The sequence below is a fragment of the Nerophis ophidion genome, linkage group LG03, assembly GCF_033978795.1.
Source record: "Nerophis ophidion isolate RoL-2023_Sa linkage group LG03, RoL_Noph_v1.0, whole genome shotgun sequence".
NCBI lineage: Eukaryota > Metazoa > Chordata > Actinopteri > Syngnathiformes > Syngnathidae > Nerophis > Nerophis ophidion.
In genome coordinates, this window is record NC_084613.1 from 86,906,414 (window position 1) to 86,931,413 (window position 25,000).

General features: G+C 41.6%; 1 protein-coding gene across 2 annotated transcripts in view; it reads right to left on the reverse strand.

Moving 5' to 3' along the window:
- The window catches only part of palm1b (paralemmin 1b), a 59,251-nt gene that overhangs the window by 5,940 nt on the left and 28,311 nt on the right, over positions 1–25,000 (reverse strand). For both annotated transcript variants that reach the window (XM_061896284.1, XM_061896283.1), the window contains exons 2-3: positions 16,224–16,266; positions 10,934–11,014 (exon numbers count right to left, since the gene is read on the reverse strand). In XM_061896284.1, the coding sequence (XP_061752268.1) occupies positions 10,934–11,014; positions 16,224–16,265 (123 nt within the window). In that variant the 5' untranslated portion in view covers position 16,266. The remainder of the gene's footprint in view (positions 1–10,933; positions 11,015–16,223; positions 16,267–25,000) is intronic.

A 25,000-nucleotide genomic window follows, 5' to 3' on the forward strand; every position in this document is an offset into this window, starting at 1 on the left:
GGTACACAGAACATCAGAGGGGGAAATGTGCGAGAAAATGAGAGCAGACAGTGTTGACAAAAAATGTTGCAACCGTGTGTGGGAACCGCAGGTGCAGAAAACACAAAAGAAGAATCCCTGTGGGACGCAAAAACTGGCAGATACATTTTCCGTGCAACGTTCATATCGTTGTTACTCAGCCAGCGTTTGTGGGTATGATGGACCCGTTGCATATTTGTGGCTTTTAATGCCTCAACAATCAAACACTTGTTAAAATAGTGAACAGATGTTTATTGGGATAATCTGTTCAGTATTTTAACATCAAGTAAAAGTAAACTGAACAATGAACTGTAAATGTCAGTCTTGCCCCTGACAGTTTGGTTGTGTTTTAGTTTTTCCTCTGTTTGGTTGTATTTCCTGTCAGCGCTCTTGTTATGGTTCCGTTTCCTGTTTGTCTCCCCTCAGCTGTGGCTGATTGGCACTTGGCCACACCTGGTGTCAATCAGCCAGGTACTATTTACACCTTCTTTGTTCTCCACTCGGTGTTGGAGTATTGTCGTGTCGTTGCTAGCCGTATGCTGTAAGCTACTCCCTGGATCGTGATTCCTGTTCCCTGCTTCAAGTTTGTTTGTTCCTGGTTCCTGGTTTGGGTTTCTTCTTTATTTTTACATCTTTGGACATTAAATTATGTTTTTTTTTTTAATTGCCTGCCACCGTGTCTGCATCTTGCGGTTCGTCAAAAACTCAACCTGACAGAAAAAGTGATTCCAAACCCAAATAAATAAATAAACACAGTAAAATAGTAAAAAAAAAAAAGAAATTAAAATGCTTTTTATATCCACCCCATCCATTTTCGACCGCTTGTCCATTTTGGGGTGGCAGGGGGTCACTGGAGCCTATCTCAGCTGCATTCGGGCGGAAGGCGGGGTACACCCTGGACAAGTCGCCAACTCATCGCAGTCAAAATGACTTTAAAAGTCCTATATAAGTGTTATAAGGACACTTACACATGGCGTAAGTGTCTATTATATTAGCTACATTAGCCTACTGTTAAAATGACTTTAAAAATCTTATTTAAGTGTTATAATGAAGATTTATACTTTTTTTTTTTCAATTAAAAACATTTCCTAGTCCAGTCCACGCACAAACAAAAATGTCACAACTGCGAATCGGTTCCCATCGTTACCCTTTTAAGTGAAAGCCGATTAAAAAGACTGGATTTGTCGGCATCTTCATTCAGGATAAAGATGGCCTCTTTGAACATCTGCCGCCATGAAATGGACATTCCTTAAATGACATCCTCGAATGCAGCCTGTTACCTTAACCACCTTCTGCACATATCAAAAAAAACATCGAGATATAAATACCAAATACAAAATGCTTTTATTCTGCAGCTGTGCCAACAGGACACTCGACCCCTACTGGGCGAGCTGGAATGGGTTGGGGAAGAAAAGCAGCTGGAAGACTGTTCCCATTGGGACTCAAAATCTGGAGTGTAAATTCTTCAGCTGTGATGCAATCAGAATTTCAACGCCCCTCCCCGTCCTCCTTGTCCATTATGAAGCCTTTGCATGAACTAAAGCTGTAAATCGCCGCTTGCATGTCTTATCTGGAGGTTTTTAATCCGTGGAAGTGCTCTCTTGGAACTTCTACAGACTGCACGCACACACACACACACACACACACACACACACACACACACACACACACACACACACACACACACACACACACACACACACACACACACACACACACACACACACACACACACACACACACACACGCACACACACACACACACAATGGTTATCATTTTGATTGGGGACCAAGTTTTTGATCAGTATTTGTGGGGACCACCCTTTCTACAGGTTGTAGAGGCATAAAATACATTTAGTAAAATGTCCACTGCCCAGTTAGCTCATCCACGTCTTTAAATCTCTGGATTGATGAAGTAATGTGCTGATCATTCTTACTGGGGACCCTGGGGCAAAAGAGTTAATATGGTTCATGGGGACCAAATGTAAATAATTTTGCATAATTCACACACATTTGTACGTGACAACTGAGGACCATTAAAAAAAAATCTAATTAATATAAATTAAATTGAAGGTTTCTCTTTAGGGGACCTGTTTTTTTGGTCCCCATACCGTCAGAATTCCCCCAAAGGTGTGTAAACAGAGCGATGTCTCCATTAAGTAAGCATTGCCAGAACACACACACACACGCACGCACACACACACACACACACACACACACACACACACACACACACACACACACACAGAAATTCAACACCCTTCGTACTCCAGACCTGCACTCTCTCCGACTTCCCGTCTCAATCCCTTTACTGCCACACCCTAACTCCGCCAGCGAGTGACATCATGCAACACACACACACACACACACACACACACACACACACACACACGTCTGCATGAGTGCTCGTAAAACTGCGGCTAGAAGTTATGTGTTTATCTCCATTGTTCTGTGAGGGTAAAAAGCTGCAAACGTAGCACACAAAGGGCGGAACTGTGACCACGCACACACACACACACACACACACACACACACACACACACACACACACACACACACACACACACACACACACACACACACACACACACACACACACACACACACTCTTGTATCTATTACCGTCTCATGCTGACCTCTTTAGGACCACCCTTTTTAGAGATGTATAAAGATGTGTATTTACAAAATTAATAATATACTGTATACCATCAATCCATCCATTTTTCTTCTGCCCAGACTTCCCTCTCCCCAGCCACTTCGTCCAGCTCTTCCCGGGGGATCCCTAGGCATTCCCAGGCCAGCCGGCTGATATAGTCTTCCCAACGTGTCCTGGGTCTTCCCCGTGGCCTTGTACCAGTTGGACGTGCCCTAAACACCTCCATAGGGAGGCGTTCGGGTGGCATCCTGACCAGATGCCCGAACCACCTCATCTGGCTCCTCTCCATGTGGAGGAGCAGCGGCTTTACTTTGAGTTCCTCCCGGATGGCAGAGCTTCTCACTCTATCTCTAAGGGAGAGACCCGCCACCCGGCGGAGGAAACTCACTTCGGCCGCCTGCACCTGTGATCTTGTCCTTTCGGTCATAACCCAAAGCTCATGACCATAGGTGAGGATGGGAACGTAGATCGACCGGTAAATTGAGAGCTTTGTCTTCCGGCTCAGCTCCTTCTTCACCACAACGGATCGGTACAACGTCCGCATTACTGAAGACGCCGCACCGATCCGCCTGTCGATCTCACGATCCATTCTTCCCTCGCCAGTGAACAAGACCCCTAGGTACTTGAACTCCTCCACTTGGGGCAGGGTCTCCTCCCCAACCCGGAGATGGCATTCCACCCTTTTCCGGGCGAGAACCATGGACTCGGACTTGGAGGTGCTGATTCTCATTCTGGTCGCTTCACACTCGGTTGCAAACCGATCCAGTGAGAGCTGAAGATCCCGGTCAGATGAAGCCATCAGGACCACATCATCTGCAAAAAGCAGAGACCTAATCCTGCAGTCACCAAACCAGAACCCCTCAACGCCTTGACTGCGCCCAGAAATTCTGTCCATAAAAGTTATGAACAGAATGGGTGACAAAGGACAGCCTTGGCGGAGTCCAACCCTCACTGGAAATGTGTTCGACTTACTGCCGGCAATGCGGACCAAGCTCTGACACTGATCATACAGGGAGCGGACCGCCACAATAAGACAGTCCGATACCCCATACTCTCTGAGCACTCCCCACAGGACTTCCCAAGGGACACGGTCGAATGCCTTCTCCAAGTCCACAAAGCACATGTAGACTGGTTGAGCAAACTCCCATGCACCCTCAAGAACCCTGCCGAGAGTATAGAGCTGGTCCACAGTTCCACGACCAGGACGAAAACCACACTGTTCCTCCTGAATCCGAGGTTCGACTATCCGGCGTAGCCCTAGAGGACCACCTAAGAATATGTGTTTCTCAGTTGTGGGCCCTATGGGCTGCAGCGGCACTCAGGTGTAATACACTTTTCCACCACTTGAGGCAGTAAGGGCAATACTAAACAAAAGAAGACGTCATAGAAAATTTTGTTGAGCGCAAAAAATATGACTAAGGTGGTGAAGCTGTATTTTTATTTGTACTTTACTTTTTTTTTTTTAATTGTATTGACGGTTTAGTTAAGATTAAGTCTAGCTTCTTTCAGCCACGACTTCTCGCAGAAATAGAGAGCTGTCCCTGCGTTTGTGACGTCACGCCCGCATTCTTGTAAATCTTTGGCCTGGATCAGGGTTCTTTCCTTGCAGAATTGCGCTGCTCGTCTTTTAACCACAACCAAACGACGTGAGCAACTCCCCCAAGTATACTGGCCTCGTTCCCAGTTACTTTTACAGTTCATTTTAAAATGGTACTTAAAGGCTTGCACCAAGTAGCCCCGCCCTGTCTTATTGAGCTGCTGCAGCGTTCTTCTCCCAGCAGGACCCTGAAGTCTTCAGACCAACTCCTCCAAGCTGTCCCTAAAACCAAACTCAAAAACCAGAGGCGATAGAGCCTTTCCAGCAGCGGGGCGTAGACTTTGGAACAACCTTCCACTATTTATTAGATCCTCTCAGTCTCTGACCCAACTTTGAATCTCGGTTAAAGCATATTCAATATTGGTTTTCGGCCTACGTGCAGTGATTATCTCCGGATTCTCTGAACGGACCGTGGATGTTGAAATCCCTAAATTATTTGCAATAGCTGGTTGAGAAATGTTGATCTAAAACAATTTGCTCACGCATTTGTTGACAAAGTGGGGACCCTTGCCCCGTCCTTGTTTGTGAATGTCTGAGCATTTTTTTGGGAAGCTGTTTTTATACCCAATCACGGCACCCCCCTGTTCCCAGTTAGCCTGTTCACCTGTGGGATGTTCCAAATAAGTGTTTGATGAGCATCCCTCGACTTTCTCAGTCTTCTTTGCCACCAGTGCCAGCTTTTTTAAAACATGTTGCAGGCATTAAATTCCAAATGAGTTAACATATTTTTTTAAATTACGTTTTCCAGTTCCAACCTAAAATATCTTGTCTTTGCAGTCTATTCAATTGAATATAAGTTCAAAAAGATTTACAAATCATTGTAATCTGTTTTTATTTACCATTTACACAACGTGACAACTTCACTGCTTTTGGGGTTTGTAAGTGCATATAAAATGTGTGTGTGTGTGTGTGTGTGTTGTTGTGTTTGTACGTGTCTACGCGAGTGTGTGATGCGTGTGATGTGACTGGGGTGCGCTTCCTGTAATTGGGAGTGGGACAAAGCTTTGTTTCCTGTGTCGAAGCCTTCTGCATTGTCTGAGGTCTGTGTCCCTTCACTGACACACACACACACACACACACACGCACACACACACACACACACACACATACACACACACACACACACACACACACACACACACACACACACACACACACACACTATCATTTGAAATGGGGACCATGTTGTTGTTCATGACTTGTGGGGACCACCCTTTTCACACACACACACACACACACACACACACACACACACACACACACACACACACACACACACACACACGTTATCATTTGAAATGGGGACCATGTTGTTGTTCGTGACTTCTGGGGACCACCCTTTTAACACACACACACACACACACACACACACACACACACACACACACACACGCCACAAACACACACATGGTGGTTATCCTTCGGAATGGGGACCAAGTTTTTGGTCAGTACTTGTGGGGACCACCCTTTTTACAAGTTGTGGAGGCATTAAATCAACAACAAAAAAACCAGACTTTGGAGCAATGTTCACTGTCTTTAGTATTTGGCTCTCTATTTGATGCAATTTTATAGGGACCATGGTTTATGTCCAAACTTGTTCGCCGGTCCTCATATGGACGGTACTTTTCCTTGTTGGTGTCTCAAGAAGGGTAGAAATGCTAGAACACGCACACACACACACACGCACACACACACACGCACACACGCACACACAGGTTATCATTTGGAATGGGGACCATGTGTTTGTGGCGTGCGTGCGTGCGTGCGCGTGCGTGCAATGTGTGTGTGTGTGTGTGTGTGTGTGTGTGTGTGTGTGTGAGACAGGGTGGTCCCCACAAGTCATGAACAACAACATGGTCCCCATTTCAAATGATAACCTGTGTGTGTGTGTGTGTGTGTGTGTGTGTGTGTGTGTGTGTGTGTGAAAAGTGTGGTCCCCACAAGTCATGAACAACAACATGGTCCCCATTTCAAATGATAACGTGTGTGTGCGTGTGTGTGTGTGTGTGAGACAGGGTGGTCCCCACAAGTCATGAACAACAACATGGTCCCCATTTCAAATGATAACGTGTGTGTGTGTGTGTGTGTGTGTGTGTGTGTGTGTGTGTGTGTGTGTGTGTGTGTGTGTGAAAAGTGTGGTCCCCACAAGTCATGAACAACAACATGGTCCCCATTTCAAATGATAACGTGTGTGTGCGTTTTTGTTCATGACTTGTGGGGACCACCCTTTCTACAGGTTGTGGAGGCATAAAAAAAAAAAGGTAAAATGTCCACTGCCCAGTTAGTTCATACACGTCTTTAAATCTCTGGATTGATGAAGTAATGTGCTGATCATTCTTACTGGGGACCCTGGGAAAAAGAGTTAATATGGTTCATGGGGACCAAATTTAAAAATTTTTGCATAATTCACAAACATTTGTATGTGACTACTGAGGACCTTTTAAAAAAATCTAATTAAATTAAATTAAATCAAATTAAATGTTTACCTTTAGGGGACCTGGTATTTTGGTCCTCACACTGTCAGAGGTCCCCTAAAGGTGTGTAAACAGAGCCATGTCCCCATTAAGTCAGCATTGCCAGAACACACACACACACACACACACACACACACACACACACACACACACACACACACACACACACACACACACACACACACACACACACACACACACACAGGTTATCATTTGGAATGGGGACCAAGATTTTGATCATTACTTGTAGGGACCACCCTTTCTACAGGTTGTGGAGGCGTAAAATAAATTAAGTAAAATGTCCACTGCCCAGTTAGCTCATCCACGTCTTTAAATCTCTGGATTGATGAAGTAATGTGCTGATCATACTTACTGGGGACCCTGGGGCAAAAGAGTTAATATGGTTCATGGGGACCAAATTTAAAAAATTTTGCATAATTCACAAACATTTGTATGTGATTACTGAGGACCATTTAAAAAAAATACATATATATGATGTATATAAATATTTTTTTTATTAAATTAAATCAAATTAAATGAAATGTTTCCCTTTAGAGGACCTGGTGTTTTGGTCCCCATCCTGTCAGAAGTCCCCTAAAGGTGTGTAAACAGACCCATGTCCCCATTAAGTCAGAATTGCCAGAACACACACACACACACACACACACACACACACACACACACACACACACACACACACACACACACACACAGGTTATCATTTGCAATGGGGACCACGTTTTTGATCATGACTTGTGGGGACCACCCTTTCTACAGGTTGTGGAGGCGTAAAATACATTTAGTAAAATGTCCACTGCCCAGTTAGCTCATCCACGTCTTTAAATCTCTGGATTGATGAAGTAATGTGCTGATCATTCTTACTGGGGACCCTGGGGCAAAAGAGTTAATATGGTTCATGGGGACCAAATTTCAAAAATTTTGCATAATTCACAAACATTTGTACGTGATTACTGAGGACCTTTAAAAAAATCTATATATATATTTTTAAATTAAATTAAATCAAATTAAATTAAATGTTTCCCTTTAGGGGACCTGGTGTTTTGGTCCCCATATTGTCAGAGGTCTCCTAAAGGTGTGTAAACAGAGCCATGTCCCCATTAAGTCAGAATTGCCAGAACACACACAAACACACACACACACACACACACACACACACACACACACACACACACACACACACACACACACACACACACACACACACACACGTTATCATTTGGAATGGGGACCAAGATTTTGATCATGACTTGTGGAAACCACCTTTTCTACAGTTTGTGGAGGCGTAAAATACATTTAGTAAAATGTCCACTGCCCAGATAGCTCATCCACGTCTTTAAATCTCTGGATTGATGAAGTAATGTGCTGATCATTCTTACTGGGGACCCTGGGGAAAAAGAGTTAATATGGTTCATGGGTACCAAATTTCAAAAATTTTGCATAATTCACAAACATTTGTATGTGATTACTGAGGACCATTTAAAAAAATACATATATATGATGTATATAAATATTTTTTTTATTAAATTAAATCAAATTAAATTAATTGTTTCCCTTTAGAGGACCTGGTGTTTTGGTCCCCATACTGTCAGAAATCCCCTAAAGGTGTGTAAACAGACCCATGTCCCCATTAAGTCAGAATTGCCAGAACACACACACACACACACACACACACGCACACACACACACACACACACACACACACACACACACACACACACACACACACACACACACACACACACACACACACACACACACACACACACACACACACACACACACACACACACAGGCAAAAGTTTGTCTCTGAAAATAGACAAAAGACCGACGCCAACGTCACACTACACTCGGCACCAAAAATACCTTTGATAGCGCTGCTGACACACACACACACATGCACACACACACACACACGCACATACACACACACACACACACACTAACCAAACCTCTGATAGCACAAGTGTGTGAAGACTCCACAGTGTGTATAAACAGCACGTGGGAGAGCTCCCGGTGTTATCAGGAACATTCCGTGACAGTCGGGGAGGCTGATACACATGTGAGCATGTCGGCTTCGAGGAATCGTGCAGTTTATTGTGTTGCCGGGCAGGGAGTAAAGGTGTCGGGAGGGGCGCCATTGCTGGGAGAACATGTCGGAGGCATTTATTTATTAAGCTGGATTTAGTGTTTGAAAGGTTGAGGTGTGGTAGCTCCGGTTACTTTCATTAGTTCTGCTGATATTAAGACTTCATTAAAAGCAGGTTTGATACACAGTCCTGGTGGTGTGATGCACAAACGTGTAGAACTGCACAACACATTTTGGCATATACTCCAAGAAAAAACACACCAAAACCAGTGTTTGAAACACTCAATTAGACTTAGACTTTCTACTTAGACTTCATTTTATTGTCATTCAAATTTGAACTTTACAGTACGGATAAGAACGAGATTTCGTTGCATTAACTCATGGTAGTGCAAGGATAAAATATCAATAAGGTGCAGATGTAAATAAATACATGACTGTACAGATAAATATATTGCACTTTTGCATATGCATGTACCTTTATGAATGTATGTTATATTGTCTTTATATTCCAGCTAGAGATGCACGATAATATAGGACAGCCGATATTATCGGCCGATAAATGCTTTAAAATGTAATATTGGAAATTATCGGTATCGGTTTCAAAAAGTAAAATGTATGACTTTTTAAAACGCCGCTTTACGGAGTGGTACACGGACGTAGGGAGAAGTACAGGTATAGCTCGGTTGGTAGAGCGGGCGGGCCAGCAACTTGAGGGTTGCAGGTTCAATTCCCGCTTCCGCCATCCTAGTCACTGCCGTTGTGTCCTTGGGCAAGACACTTTACCCACCTGCTCCCGGTGCCACCCACACTGGTTTAAATGTAACTTAGATATTGGGTTTCACTATGTAAAGCGCTTTGAGTCACTAGAGAAAAGCGCTATATAAATATAATTCACTTCACTTCACTTCACTACAGAGCGCCAAAAAACCTTGAAGGCACTGCCTTCCCGTGCCGGCCCAATCAAATAATATTTATGGCTTTTCACACACACAAGTTGATGCAAGGCATACTTGGTCAACAGCCATACAGGTCACACTGAGAGTGGACGTATAAAGAACTTTAACACTGTTGCAAACATGCGCCACACCGTGCAAGCCACACCAAACGAGAATGACAAACACATTTCGGGAGAACATCCGCACCGTAACACAACATAAACACAACAGAACTATTACCCAGAACCCCTCGCAGCACTAACTCTTCCGGGATGCTACACTATACACCCCCGCTACCCCATACTCCCCCACCTCAAACCCGCCTCCCCCCAACCCACCTCAACCTCCTCATGCTCTGAGATACAATATCAGAATATCGGCAAAAAAGGCATTATCGGACATCTGTAATTCCAGTGAGTTAATCCATTTTTGGGGGGAATTGAGGGGATTATTTTGATGCATTCAAGAGTCTTACGGTCTGAGGGAAGAAGCTTTTCCAGAACCTGGAGGTTTTGCTTCGGAGGCTGCGGAACCTCTTTCTAGAGTCCAGCAGGGAAAATAGTCCTTGGTAGGGGTGGGAGGAGTCTCTGCAGATTTTCTGAGCCTTGGTCAGGCAGCGGATTTTTGCGTTTTCTTGGATAGGAGATTGCAACTTTGAGCAAAATGGAACGCCTTAGAAATTACGAGCTTTGGCCTTGGTTCTGCTCGAAGAAGATAACCACAATGAGTGCACCCTCTGGCTTGTATCATTGCAAATACACAAACATTGTATCTCATTTAGGTTCCGGAAGGAAAGGCACCAAGAAAGAGACAAAAGTAAAGTGGACAGAGGTGTGTGTGTGTGTTTTAACTTTCGGGTTCGATCTCCACCAAGGCATTATTTAGACAGCCTTGGAGAAGACTACCCCCTGCAGAAGGGAGAGTCCCAATAACACTCATAGGGCGAAATCTGGGAACTCAGGTTCTAAATATGCTTGCTGCTCGGACAATAAAGCCTAGATGGTAAACAAAATAAATAATGATGAACTATTTTTAATTCAATCATTTCATATTTTACCCTCCTATTTGATTTTTTTTTAGCTTTGAGGAATATCGGAATTCCTGTATTTTTTATTTTCCAAAGTGTTGTTAATGAGCTTAACGTACCTTAAGATGCTGCAGTTGCCGTCGGTCATCATCCAGCTGCCTCCGCTTGTTTTCAATCTCCATTTGCTTCTTCCTCTTCTCCTGTAACCCAAAAAAAAAATACCCACGCATTTCTTATTCGTACTAAACTTATTAAAAATAGAACAATACAATACGATGAATCCGCAAGGTATTCACAGCGCTTCGCTTTTTCCACATTTGGTTATGTTACAGCCTTATTCTAAAGGATAGAAGAGGTCACTGATCCTCGAGGAGGTGAGGAAAGGTGAGCCTGCCAGATGGCGGGAATGCGGCAACAGGGCGCCTGGACGAGATGGAAGCAAGCAGCAGAGCGTGAGGTCACATGGACCCAACTCTGGAAAGCCAAACCCCATCGGATAAAGCTTTTGCCAAGTCCGTCCAACCTCTTCTCCTGGAGGAAGGTGGAGACAACAGCGTCCCCCCTCTGCCAGAGGAGAGGAACCTTGGAGCACATCCTAAGCTGTTGTCTAAAAGCCAAGGGTGAAGGGCAGTCCCCCTGGCAACATGACCAGGTCCGGAAAGCCATTGCCGATACCATCTGCAGGCGAGTCAATCACAGAAAGAGAATCCGCCCAGTGAAGAGCACCACTTTCATCAGAGCTGGGGAGAAGTCAACACCGGCTGCCCGGAACAGCTCTTCTGGTCTCTTGGCAACAGCGCACAACTGGGAACTACCAGTTGATCTGTGCAAGCAGTTGAAGTTGCCAAAACAACACTAAGGCCAGATATTGTGCTTACCTCAGTGGCCTCCAAGCAGGTAATCCTCCTGGAGCTCACAGTGCCTTGGGAGGACCGTAAGGTGGACGCCAATGAGAGGAAGAGCACAAAGTACTCGCAGCTTGTGGAGGAGTGTCGGAGCAATGGGTGGCGAGCGATGTGCCGGGCCGTTGAAGTGGGATGTCGAGGGTTTGTGGGCAAATCTCTCTGCAGGGCCTACAGAATGCTTGGCATCACAGGGGCCAGCCAGCGAAGGGCCATGAAGTTAGCCACAGATGCAGCAGAAGTGGCATCAAGGTGGCTGTGGATCAGGAGGGGAGAGGCCTGGCATGTAGGGCAGTACCGCTACCTGGACACAGGCTGGGGCCTGATCAACCCTGGCTGGGTCGCCTAAGGGAGGGAGTCTGATTGTTGAAAGATCCCAAACCCCCTGTGATCCTAGGTTACATCACTGAGGATGTGTCCAGTTGCACCATTGGTGTATTTAAAAACAATTCTAAAACAGAACAAATTCAATCATTATAATTTTTTTCAGATGTATTGAAAATAATCAATCACATGTACATATGTATTCACAGCCTTGCTCAATACAATACTTAACTGGAATGTCTAAAAATAGGTTTTCCTGTTGTTATTATGGGGTATTGTGCGTAGAATTTGGAGGACAAAATGTAACAATCTGTGACAAAGAGCAGGCTTGGTGGAGTCCAACCCTCACTGGAAACCGGTCCGACTTATTGCCGATTCTGTTGATAACTTTTATGGACAGAATTTCTAGGGACAGTCAAGGCGTTGAGGGGATCCGGTTTGGTGACTGCAGGATTAGGTCTCTGCTTTTTGCAGGTGATTTGGTTCCAATGGCTTCATCTGGCCAAGATCTGCAGCCCTCACTAGATCAGTTCCCAGTTGAGTGGGAATCAGCACCTCAAAGTCAGAGTCAATGGTTCTCGCCTGGGAAAGGGTAGAGTGCCATCTCCGGGTTGGGGAGGATATCTTGCTCCAAGTGGAGGAGTTCAAGTACCTCAGAGTTTTGTTCACAAGTGAGGGAAGAGTGGATCGTGAGATCAACAGGCGCTTTGGTGCGGCGTCTTCAGTAATGCGGACGCTGAATCGATCCGTTGTGGTGAAGAAGGAGCTAAGCCGGAAGGCAAAGCTCTCAATTACAGGTCGATCTACGTTCCCATCCTCACCTATGGTCATGAGCTTTGGCTTATGACCGAAAAGAAAAAATCACGGGTACAAGGGAGGAGCTCAAAGTAAAGCCGCTGCTCCTCCACATGGAGAGGAGCCAGATGAGGTGGTTCAGGTATCTGATCAGGATGCCAGCCAAATGCCTCCTTAGGGAGGTGTTTCGGGCAAGTGCAACCAGTATGAGGCCACAGGGAAGACCCAGGACACGTTGGGAAGACTATGTCTCCCGGCTTGCCTGGGAACGCCTCGGGATCCCCCGGGAGGGGCTGGACGAAGTGGCTGGGGAGAGGGAAGTCTGGGCTTCCCTGCTTAGGCTGCTGTCCCTACGACTTGACCTCGGATAAGCGGAAGAAGATGGATGGATGGCTTTAACATAATCAAATGTGGTAAAAGTGAAGAGCTGTTAATACTTTCCAGATGTGCTGAAACCTTGTAAACAAATGCTGCGGTAAGACAATTGTTATTACTGCAATTCTTTGACTTAGAGCAGGGGTGGCCACACCTTTTCTGCAGGCCAACTACTTTTCAATTGGCCAATTGGAGGCAATCTACCTCATTCATATGTAATTTAATTTTTAACAAGTTAAAAGGTGTTTGATGAAAATACAGAAGAATACAAATTGGTGTATTACCTAATTCTGATGATTTGCATTGATCGGAACCAGACAGTAGTGATGATAACGTCCACATTTTCAAATGGAGAAGGAAAAAAAAAAGTCCTCCTTTCTGTCCAATACCATATGGAAATGGTTGCTTTTTTTTACCATCTTATTTTTTCCAGCTTCCGTACTACTTTTTTATACACTTTACAAGAAACACATTGGCCGCAAACTCCGTAGTTTGCAAGCTTTTGTTTGTTTGTTGCCTTCAGAGATTCCTTATTTTGGATGGAGCAGCGCTTTTATTGTGAAGACAGGAACCTTGCGGTCGGCCTTTAGGCTTTTGACGGCAGGTACGGTCGGAATAAAATGTCATTTTTTTCTCAATAATGACTACGCGGCCGCCTGGCGTCATCTCACAAGACCCTCCGGAAATATCAATCAAGTGACGAAAGTAACATCTTGGTGAAGATTGATGATCGTTAATTTTGAGATCCACTCTCAGAGGATATAACACGTCCTCAGTCGCCTCGCTTCAATTATTACCTTCGTACAATTAACACCACATCCTCTTTGCGGTCTTGCTAAATAACCATAATTACAGCATTTATCCTCTAAAGACCCCAGCTGTTTTTTTTACATGCTTTTTTATTTCTCTTTGCAATTTGGGCTCATTGTACCCTAATTAGAATAAAAACTAAGAATCATCTTTTAAAATTATTTACTTAGTCCATGAGTACACAAACGTGTACGTCATTTTTAGTGACATGCTAATTCTTATGTTTACACTTTTTCCCCCTCCAAATTCCATTGTATGTTATACTCTTCTGACACCAACAGATGGCAGTATAAGTGTCCACGTAAGTGGCCATAAGACCCCAATTCAGTAGTGTACACAATGTTGGAAATAGGAGCTAAAACGTGCTGTCCACGCATGTGGCCACTAAGCCTTTAGAGCAGTGGTTCTTAACCTTGTTGGAGGTACCGAACCCCTCCAGTTTCATATGTGCATTCACCGAACCCTTCTTTAGTGAAAAATATATACATTTTTCAAACTCAAGACAAAGTTATATGATTTTTTCCTGGTGGACAAAATGAACCGTGCATGAACATCACCTTGTTCAAAGAACAAAACCAACACAGTGCATGAACTCACAACAAATCAGTTTGACTTCTGCTGTTGTCGTATCCATAATATGACGACAGGGAGAAGTCTTTATGGACACGATGAGTCGGGTGTGGCTTGACCTCCGAGGCGGAGGTTCCACCGAACCCCTGAGGCCGACTCACCGAACCCCTAGGGTTCGATCGAACCCAGGTTAAGAACCACTGCTTTAGAGGTTAAGGTAGCATTTATACCATGGGTGTGTAAAATTTGCATTATTGCAAATTTTTCGGGGCTATAGAAATGTCCTACATATATTTAAATACAGGTCTTTTCGTTATTAGTAGTATATATTTCTCTTGACACATAATGTGGGGAAAACAAACACACATACTGTAGCTTTCGAACTATAAGGCGCCCTTAAAATCCTTTCATTTTCTCAAAACTTGACAGTGCGCCTTATAACCCTAATGTACGGAGTAATTTTGGTTGTGCTTACCGACCTGAAAGCTGTTTTATTTGGTACATGGTGAAATGGTAAGTGTGACCAGTAGATGGCAGCCACACATAAGAGCTACGTGTAGACTGTAATATGAAAACAGTCACACATAAGAGATGCATGTAGACTGCAATATGATGGCAGTCACACATAAGAGATGCATGTAGACTGCAATATGATGGCAGTCACATATAAGAGATACGTGTAGACTGCAATATGATGGCAGTCACACATAAGAGATAAGTTTAGACTGCACTATGATGGCAATATGACTCAAGTAAACTACACCAACATTTTATATGTTCAATTGAAAATATAGAACATGAGATAGGGCACTAAAAAATCTATCGAAATGTTTTAGTAGGACTTTGGTAAGCTATGAAGCCGCACCGCTGGATGGATTGTACTGTGGGGGCGGCATAGCTCGGTTGGTAGAGCGGCCGTGCCAGCAACTTGAGGGTTGCAGGTTCGATTCCCGCTTCTGCCATCCTAGTCACTGCTGTTGTGTCCTTGGGCAAGACACTTTACCCACCTGCTCCCAGTGCCACCCACACTGGTTTAAATGTAACTTAGATATTGGGTTTCACTATGTAAAGTGCTTGGAGTCACTAGAGAAAAGCGCTATATAAATATAAATCACTGTGCTTCAACATAGGAGTATTATCATGGTGCGTGTATAAGGTAAGACAAATTATCTGGCACTTTGTTTTGCAATATTATGCAAAAGCAACTGTTCTTACATTCTGGTACCTGCTGATCAGTATTTGGGATCTGCATAAGTCCTGCAAATTTCTGCCATAAAAACAGCAGTACTGTTTTTTTAATTTACAGTATACTACATTTTGAGGTCAAATTATTGCAATTTACCATATTTTTTTTCATTTTAGTTTTCAAAAACAATTGAGTAATAAGAGTATTCACTGTTAGAAGCGGCCCTCAGGGGCCAAACATAAATGCCATGTGGCCCTCAGTGAAAACCACTTTTTGACACCTCTGGCCTAACCAATACGAATATTGTTGGATACGCTTGTAAACGCATCGTTGCCTTTGAAGGTTGAAGGAGACGGGATGAGAAGGAACCCTGGCACACCTTGAAGATGTCGTTTCGTCCATGTGAGGACCTGTTTACATTGTGTGTCTGCACGGTGGTGGACTTACAGCGATGACCTGGAGTCTCTCCTCTTGCGACACCTCAGCCATCCTGACGGAGGAGAAGGAGAGTTAGAACCAGCTGGCAACATTGGCTGAACTCAGGCTGAGTGAGAGAGAGAGACTAACTTGGCACCCTGCTGCCCTGCTCTAATGTGTTCCAGACCACAACTCCAAGATTGAATAGTGAGACCTGAAGGTTTTTTTTTGCACAATCATCAAAATTGTCTAGCTAAGGCAGTATCTTTAGGGGAAATTACTGCAATAGTTTGAGAAGTACACACTGGAATTCATCTCGACCTCAATGAACCGCAGTTCCCCAGAGAGCTGGCAGCACCACCATCACACACTCATCTTTTTACTCAATTCTGTTGCTATTTATTTACATTTTAAGTCCCCCCCCCCCCCCAGCGCATAGCACGTCTATACAAGCTGAGCACTGGCTACTCAAAAGTATGTCCAGGTTTAATTTTCATAGTATTGTTTAGGGGGGGGGGGTGGGGTCATGCGGCTCTTTAGCACCGCCTTGGAGCTTTTTCAAAAATGGAAAAAAGATGGGGGAAAATATATATTTCCTGTTTTAATAATGTTTCTGTAGGAGGACAAACATGACACAAATCTTCCTGATCGTTAGAAAGCCCACTGTTTAAGATGTTTGTGTTCATGCGTGGATGTTGTGCAGCCCTTTGAGACACTTGTGATTTAGGGTTATGTAAGTAAACATTGAATGATAAGGTTCACTGATGAGATTTTTGGCCAGCGTCGATTTGTCCTACTAATTTTGGTGGTCCTTGAACTCACCGTAGTTGGTTTACATGTGTTTTGTGCCACTCCTTCTTTGTCGCATTTTGTCCACCAAATGTTTTATGCTGTGCGTTAATGCACAAAGGTGAGTTTTGTTGATGTTATTGACTTGCCTGGAGTGCTAATAATCCACGCTAACATGCTATTTAGGCTAGCTGTGTGTACATATTCCATCATTATGTCTCGTTTGTAGGTATATTTGAGTTGATTTAATTTCCTTTACTTATGTATCACTGTATCGTATCATGACTCAAGAATCGTGATACAAATTGTATCATGAAGCCATCGCACATACCCAGCAAAAATGTCAGATATGAAAACCAATGACCAAGTTATTAATAACACCCGCTGGTCACAATAATTAATGACGTTAAGTTCAGGACATATTAAAATGAACGATGCTGACACGTTTGGATGTTGTGCAGCCCTTTGAGACACTCGTGATTTAGGGTTATGTAAGTAAACATTGATTGATATGCTTCACTGGTGAGAGTATTTGGCCAGCGCCGATTTGTCCTACTAATTTTGGTGGTCCTTGAACTCACCGTAGTTGGTTTACATGTCCAACTTTCTCCGACGCTGCCACAGAAAGACGCGTTTTATGCCACTCCTTCTTTGTCGCATTTTGTCCACCAAATGTTTTATGCTGTGCGTGAACGCACAAAGGTGAGCTCTGTTGATGTTATTGACTTGCGTGGAGTGCTAATAATCCACGCTAACATGCTATTTAGGCTAGCTGTGTGTACATATTCCATCATTATGTCTCGTTTGTAGGTATATTTGAGTTGATTTAATTTCCTTTACTTATGTATCACTGTATCGTATCATGACTCAAGAATCGTGATACAAATTGTATCATGAAGCCATCACACATACCCAGCAAAAATGTCTGATATGAAAACCAATGACCAAGTTATTAATAACACCCGCTGGTCACAATAATTAATGACGGTAAGTTCAGGACATATTAAAATGAATGATGCTGACACGTTTGGATGTTGTGCAGCCCTTTGAGACACTCGTGATTTAGGGTTATGTAAGTAAACATTGATTGATATGCTTCACTGGTGAGAGTATTTGGCCAGCGCCGATTTGTCCTACTAATTTTGGTGGTCCTTGAACTCACCGTAGTTGGTTTACATGTCCAACTTTCTCCGACGTTGCCACAGAAAGACGGGTTTTATGCCACTCCTTCTTTGTCTCATTTTGTCCACCAAATGTTTTATGCTGTGCGTTAATGCACAAAGGTGAGCTTTGTTGATGTTATTGACTTGCGTGGAGTGCTAATAATCCACGCTAACATGCTATTTAGGCTAGCTGTGTGTACATATTCCATCATTATGTCTCGTTTGTAGGTATATTTGAGTTGATTTAATTTCCTTTACTTATGTATCACAATATTGTACCACTGTATCGCATCATGACTCAAGAATCGTGATACGAATTGTATCATGAAGCCATCACACATACCCAGCAAAAATGTCAGATATGAAAACCAATGACCAAGTTATTAATAACACCCGGTGGTCACAATAATTAATGACGTTAAGCGGAAGACATATTAAAATGAATGATGCTGACATGTTTGGTAGTGGATGTTTTTTAACGGGCTTCTGCCTTGGAGACGCTTAATAAAAACTTAATTTACAATCAATCAACATTATTGATTAAGTATTACAAAAATATGCAAAGTCGCAGTCATACTATAATTTGCAGTCAATCAAGATGCATCTATAGTGTTCAATTTACTGGACATAATTTTTGCAAATTACATAATTAATACATTCATTAAATTGACATTATATGTGTTTAAAAAACTGGACATGAAGTGTAATTGATGCAAAGACAACAACAAGAAAAAATATTTCAAATTCAACCACAATCAGAATTAGAATCAGACATACTTTATTAATCCCCGAGGAGAAATTAATGTACAAAATTGGCTCCATGAATGTTGAGATTTGATATTTTTTTTCTCGAACATAGAAGACTGGATGGCAACCTGACTCCATCTGGACACACTCATCTGGTTATGTAAGAGCCTGGAAGTCTTTTCTGTGAAATGTCCTGACCTGACCTGGGAGATCTCAGCCGAGCAAAGAGACCGTCTTATTTTATTATTATAGCCAGTTAGCTCTGTTGACCCCAGCAAAAATATCACACAAACAGTCCATCTGACAGCAAAAATATAACGCAATATACCATGCAACAAGCAAAAATATCACACAACAATCCATCCAACGACGAAAATAAAACACAATATTCCATCCAACTAGCAAAAATATCACACACAAATCTATCCTACAAGCACATATGTCGCATAACAATTTATCCAACAAGCCAAAATATTACACGATGCAACAGAAAAAAGTATCACACAACTATCCATCCAACAAAAACAAATATAACACAACAATCCATCCACCGATAAAAAATATCACACAACAATCCATCCAAAAACTAAAAATACCACAGAACAATCCATCCAACAGCAGAAATATCACACAGCAATCCTTCTAACAACTAAAAATATAACAAGAATCCATCGAACTAAAAATGATCACACAACAATCCATCCAATAACTAAAAATGATCACCCAACAATCCACCCAACAACAACAAATCTAAACACAACAATCCATCAAACAACAAAAAACATCACAAAACGATCCACCCAACAACTAAAAATATTACACAACAATCCATCCAACAACAAAAAAATTCCACACAACAATCCATCCAAAAATAGAAAAATCACATAAAAATCCATTCAACAACAGAATATATCACACAACAATCCATCAAACTTAAAATATCACAAAACAATCCATCCAATTGAAAAAATATCACACAACAACCCATCGCACTAAAAATATCACACAACAATCCATCCAACAACAAAAAGATACACACAAAAATCCATCCAACAACTAAAAATATCACACTACAGTCATCCAACGACTAAAATTGTCACACAACAATCCATCCAACAACTAAAAATATCACACAACAATCCATCCAACAGCAAAAATATCACACAACAATCCATCCAACAGCAAAAATATCACACAACAATCCATCCAACAACTAAAAATATCACACAACAATCCACCCAACAGCAAACATATCACACAACAATCCATCCAACAGCAAAAATATCACACAACAATCCATCCAAACAACTAAAAATATCACACAACAATCCACCCAACAGCAAACATATCACACAACAATCCACCCAACAGCAAACATATCACACAACAATCCATCCAACAACTAAAAATATCACACAACAATCCATCCAACAACTAAAAATATCACACAACAATCCATCCAACAGCAAAAATATCACACAACAATCCCTCTAGCAACTGGATGTATCTCACAACAATCCATCCAACAACTAAAAATATCACACAACAATCCCTCGAGCAATTAAAAATATCACACAACAATCCATCCAACAGCAAAAATATCACACAACAATCCATCCAACAGCAAAAATATCACACAACAATCCATCCAACAGCAAAAATATCACACAACAATCCATCCATCCATCCATCCATCCATTTTCTACCGCTTATTCCCTTTCGGGGTCGCGGGGGGCGCTGGCGCCTATCTCAGTTACAATCGGGCGGAAGGCGGGGTACACCCTGGACAAGTCGCCACCTCATCGCAGGGCCAACACAGATAGACAGACAACATTCACACTCACATTCACACACTAGGGACCATTTAGTGTTGCCAATCAACCTATCCCCAGGTGCATGTCTTTGGAAGTGGGAGGGGCCTATCCCCAGGTGCATGTCTTTGGAAGTGGGAGGAAGCCGGAGTACCCGGAGGGAACCCACGCATTCACGGGGAGAACATGCAAACTCCACACAGAAAGATTCCGAGCCTGGATTTGAACCCAGGACTGCAGGACCTTCGTATTGTGAGGCAGACGCACTAACCCCTCTGCCACCGTGAAGCCACACAATCCATCCAAACAACTAAAAATATCACACAACAATCCACCCAACAGCAAACATATCACACAACAATCCACCCAACAGCAAACATATCACACAACAATCCATCCAACAACTAAAAATATCACACAACAATCCATCCAACAACTAAAAATATCACACAACAATCCATCCAACAGCAAAAATATCACACAACAATCCCTCTAGCAACTGGATGTATCTCACAACAATCCATCCAACAACTAAAAATATCACACAACAATCCCTCGAGCAATTAAAAATATCACACAACAATCCATCCAACAGCAAAAATATCACACAACAATCCATCCAACAGCAAAAATATCACACAACAATCCCTCTAGCAACTGGATGTATCACACAACCATCCATCAACAACTAAAAATATCACACAACAATCCATCCAACAGCAAAAATATCACACAACAATCCATCCAACAGCAAAAATATCACACAACAATCCATCCAACAGCAAAAATATCACACAACAATCCCTCTAGCAACTGGATGTATCACACAACCATCCATCAACAACTAAAAATATCACACAACAATCCATCCAACAGCAAAAATATCACACAACAATCCATCCAACAACTAAAAATATCACACAACAATCCATCCAACAACTAAAAATATCACACAACAATCCCTCGAGAAATTAAAAATATCACACAACAATCCATCCAACGAGCCCAAATATCACACAACAATAACAATTACATTAAATACATCCAACACAAAAAAATCCCACAACAATTCATCCAAAAACAATAACATCACACAAAAATCCATCAAACAACAAAAATATCACAAAACAATTCCCCCAACAATCACAAATATCACACAATCCATTCAACAATTAAAAAAAGTCACACAATAATTCATATATACGGTACATACATACATATACACCTATGTATATATATACACATACATACATACATATATATATATATATTTATATATATACACACACAGTATGTATGTATGTATGTATGTATGTATGCATGTATGTATGCATGTATGTATGTATGTATATATATACATACATACATACATATATATACACATACATATACACACATACACATCTATATACACACATACACATATATACATACATACATATACACACACACACACACACACACACACACATATATACACATATATATATATATATATATATGTATATAATATATTTATGTCAATAAGTGAAGGCGCTGACTAACGACTGTCAGTCTACTCCCCTGATGAGTGCAGCATTTACAGGAAGACTTTAAGTGCCGACATAGAAGCCCAGCTGCTAATAATAATAATAATAACAATAAATAATTACGTCTGCTCATAACCTTCCTCAGAACTTTATGAAGGATACACACCCAACTTTCAACAACGTACGTGATGCAGGTCAGCCATCAAGTTGTGTTTATTCAATAACTATTTATTCAAGAAGTATTTATTCAAGGACTATGTATTTATTATTACATTTTAATTATTAATATATTAATTAATATATTAATTTATTATAATTTTGTATAGATAAAATATATATATATATATTCATAATTAATATAATTATTAAATAAGTATATATTCAAGAAACATTTGTTTAATAATTTTTTATTCAAGAAGTATAAAACTTCGATTTTGAAGGTATTCATTTTTAATGAAAAAACAGTTTTCAACACTGGATTGTCAGAAACCGTACTCATTACGGGAAAACAGTAGTTGTTGGCAAAGAGAGATTTTAACTCACATTGTAGATCGGAAAAAAATGAAGAAAAACTGAAAATATTTTTTCTATATTCTTACAGAGATGAAAAAAGATGAATTTCCGACTATAGACGGAAAGAAAATCACATGCCTGTTGTCTTCTTCTAATAGATTTATTACAATCTTTGCAATCTGGGTAACGTTTGCTGTGGTCTGGAACAACATGGCACACAAACAACTCAACAAAGCTCCCCTTTGTATATTCACGCACAGTATCAAACGTTTGGTGGACAGAATGAGACAAACAAGGATTGGCATGGAACACGTCTTTTTTGTGGCAGCGTCGGAGAAAGTTGTAGATGTAAACAAACTAAGGAGAGTTCAAGGATTGCCGAAATGAGTAAGACAAAACGGCGCTCGCCAAATACGCTCATCAGTGAAGCATGTTTAATATAAACAGTGGGATTTCTAACAATTAGGAAGGTTTATCCTCCAGAAAATATATTAAAACAAACATATTTTTTCCCCAATTTTTTTTTCTAGTTTCATACATTTTTGATAAACTTCCTGGTTGCTTTGCTACGTAGCTTCGATTTCGAAGTTACTATTTTTTTTATGAAAAACCGTAGTTTTTAACACTGGATTGTCAAAAACAGTACTCATTACAGGAAAACCTTAGTTGTTTGCCGGTATGGCAAAGAGAGATTTTAACTCACATTGTAGATCGGAAAAAAACGAAGAAAAACTGAAAATATTTTTTCTATATTTTTACAGAGATGAAAAAAGACGGATTTCCGACTATAGACGGAAAAAATCACATGCCTGTTGTCTTCTTCTAATAGATTTATTACAATCTTTGCAATCTGGGTAATGTTTGCTGTGGTCTGGAACAACATGGCACACAAACAACTCAACAAAGCTCCCCTTTGTATATTCACGCACAGTATAAAATGTTTGGTGGACAGAATGAGACAAAGAAGGAGTGGCATGGAACACGTCTTTCTGTGGCAGCGTCGGAGAAAGTTGTATACGTAAACAAACTAAGGAGAGTTCAAGGATGCCCGAAATGAGTAGGACAAAATGGCGCTCGCCAAATACGCTCATCATTGAAGCATTTTTAATATAAACAGTGGGATTTCTAACAATTAAGGAGGTTTATCCTCCAGAAAATATATTAAAACAAACATATTTTTCCCCCACATTTTTTTTCTAGTTTCATACATTTTTGATAAACTTCCTGGTATCTTTGCTACGTAGCTTCGATTTCGAAGTTACTATTTTTTTATGAAAAACCGTAGTTTTTAACACTGGATTGTCAAAAACAGTACTCATTACAGGAAAACCTTAGTGGTTTGCCGGTATGGCAAAGAGAGATTTTAACTCACATTGTAGATCGGAAAAAACCGAAGAAAAACTGAAAATATTTTTTCTATATTTTTACAGAGATGAAAAAAGACGGATTTCCGACTATAGACGGAAAAAATCACATGCCTGTTGTCTTCTTCTAATAAATTTATTACAATCTTTGCAATCTGGGTAACGTTTGCTGTGGTCTGGAACAACATGGCACACAACTCAACAAAGCTCGCCTTTGTGCATTCACGCACAGTATAAAACGTTTGGTGGACAGAATGAGACAAAGAAGGAGTGGCATGAAACACGTCTTTCTCTGGCAGCGTCGGAGAAAGTTGTACATGTAAACCAACTAAGGTGAGTTCAAGGATGGCCGAAATTAGTAGGACAAAACGGCTCTCATCAGTGAAGCAACCGCTAATTGCTAGACATGTCCAATAATATATTCGACTAATATTATTTGCCAAAAATGAGCCCCCAAAACAGGCTTCTCTACATATCTTAAATCAAAGCCTGTTCTTTTGCTGATACTATCTGTGACGGACGATACTATCAGCATCTCTTCACAAAGCAACAGTGGTCTGTGATTGACACCTGACCTTCTTCAGCAGTCTTCTTCTGCTGCTGCAAACATTATGGCTTTTTAATTTTTTATTTTTCCCCATCGAGCCACCAGCCATTAGTGCTAAAAAGTGGGTCAAGAAACACTGCACTCATTATTTATGCTCCGCTGTCTGGAAGTGGAAGAGCGGTCAGCCAGGACAAAACAACAAATGAGACGTCCTTTCTTCACATCCAAACTAAACACTAAATGTGGTGCTACCTTTGAAATTCCTCCTTGGCACGATAAAAATTACCGTAAATTTCGGACTATAAGTCGCTACTTTCCCCCCTACGCTTTGACCCCTGCGGACA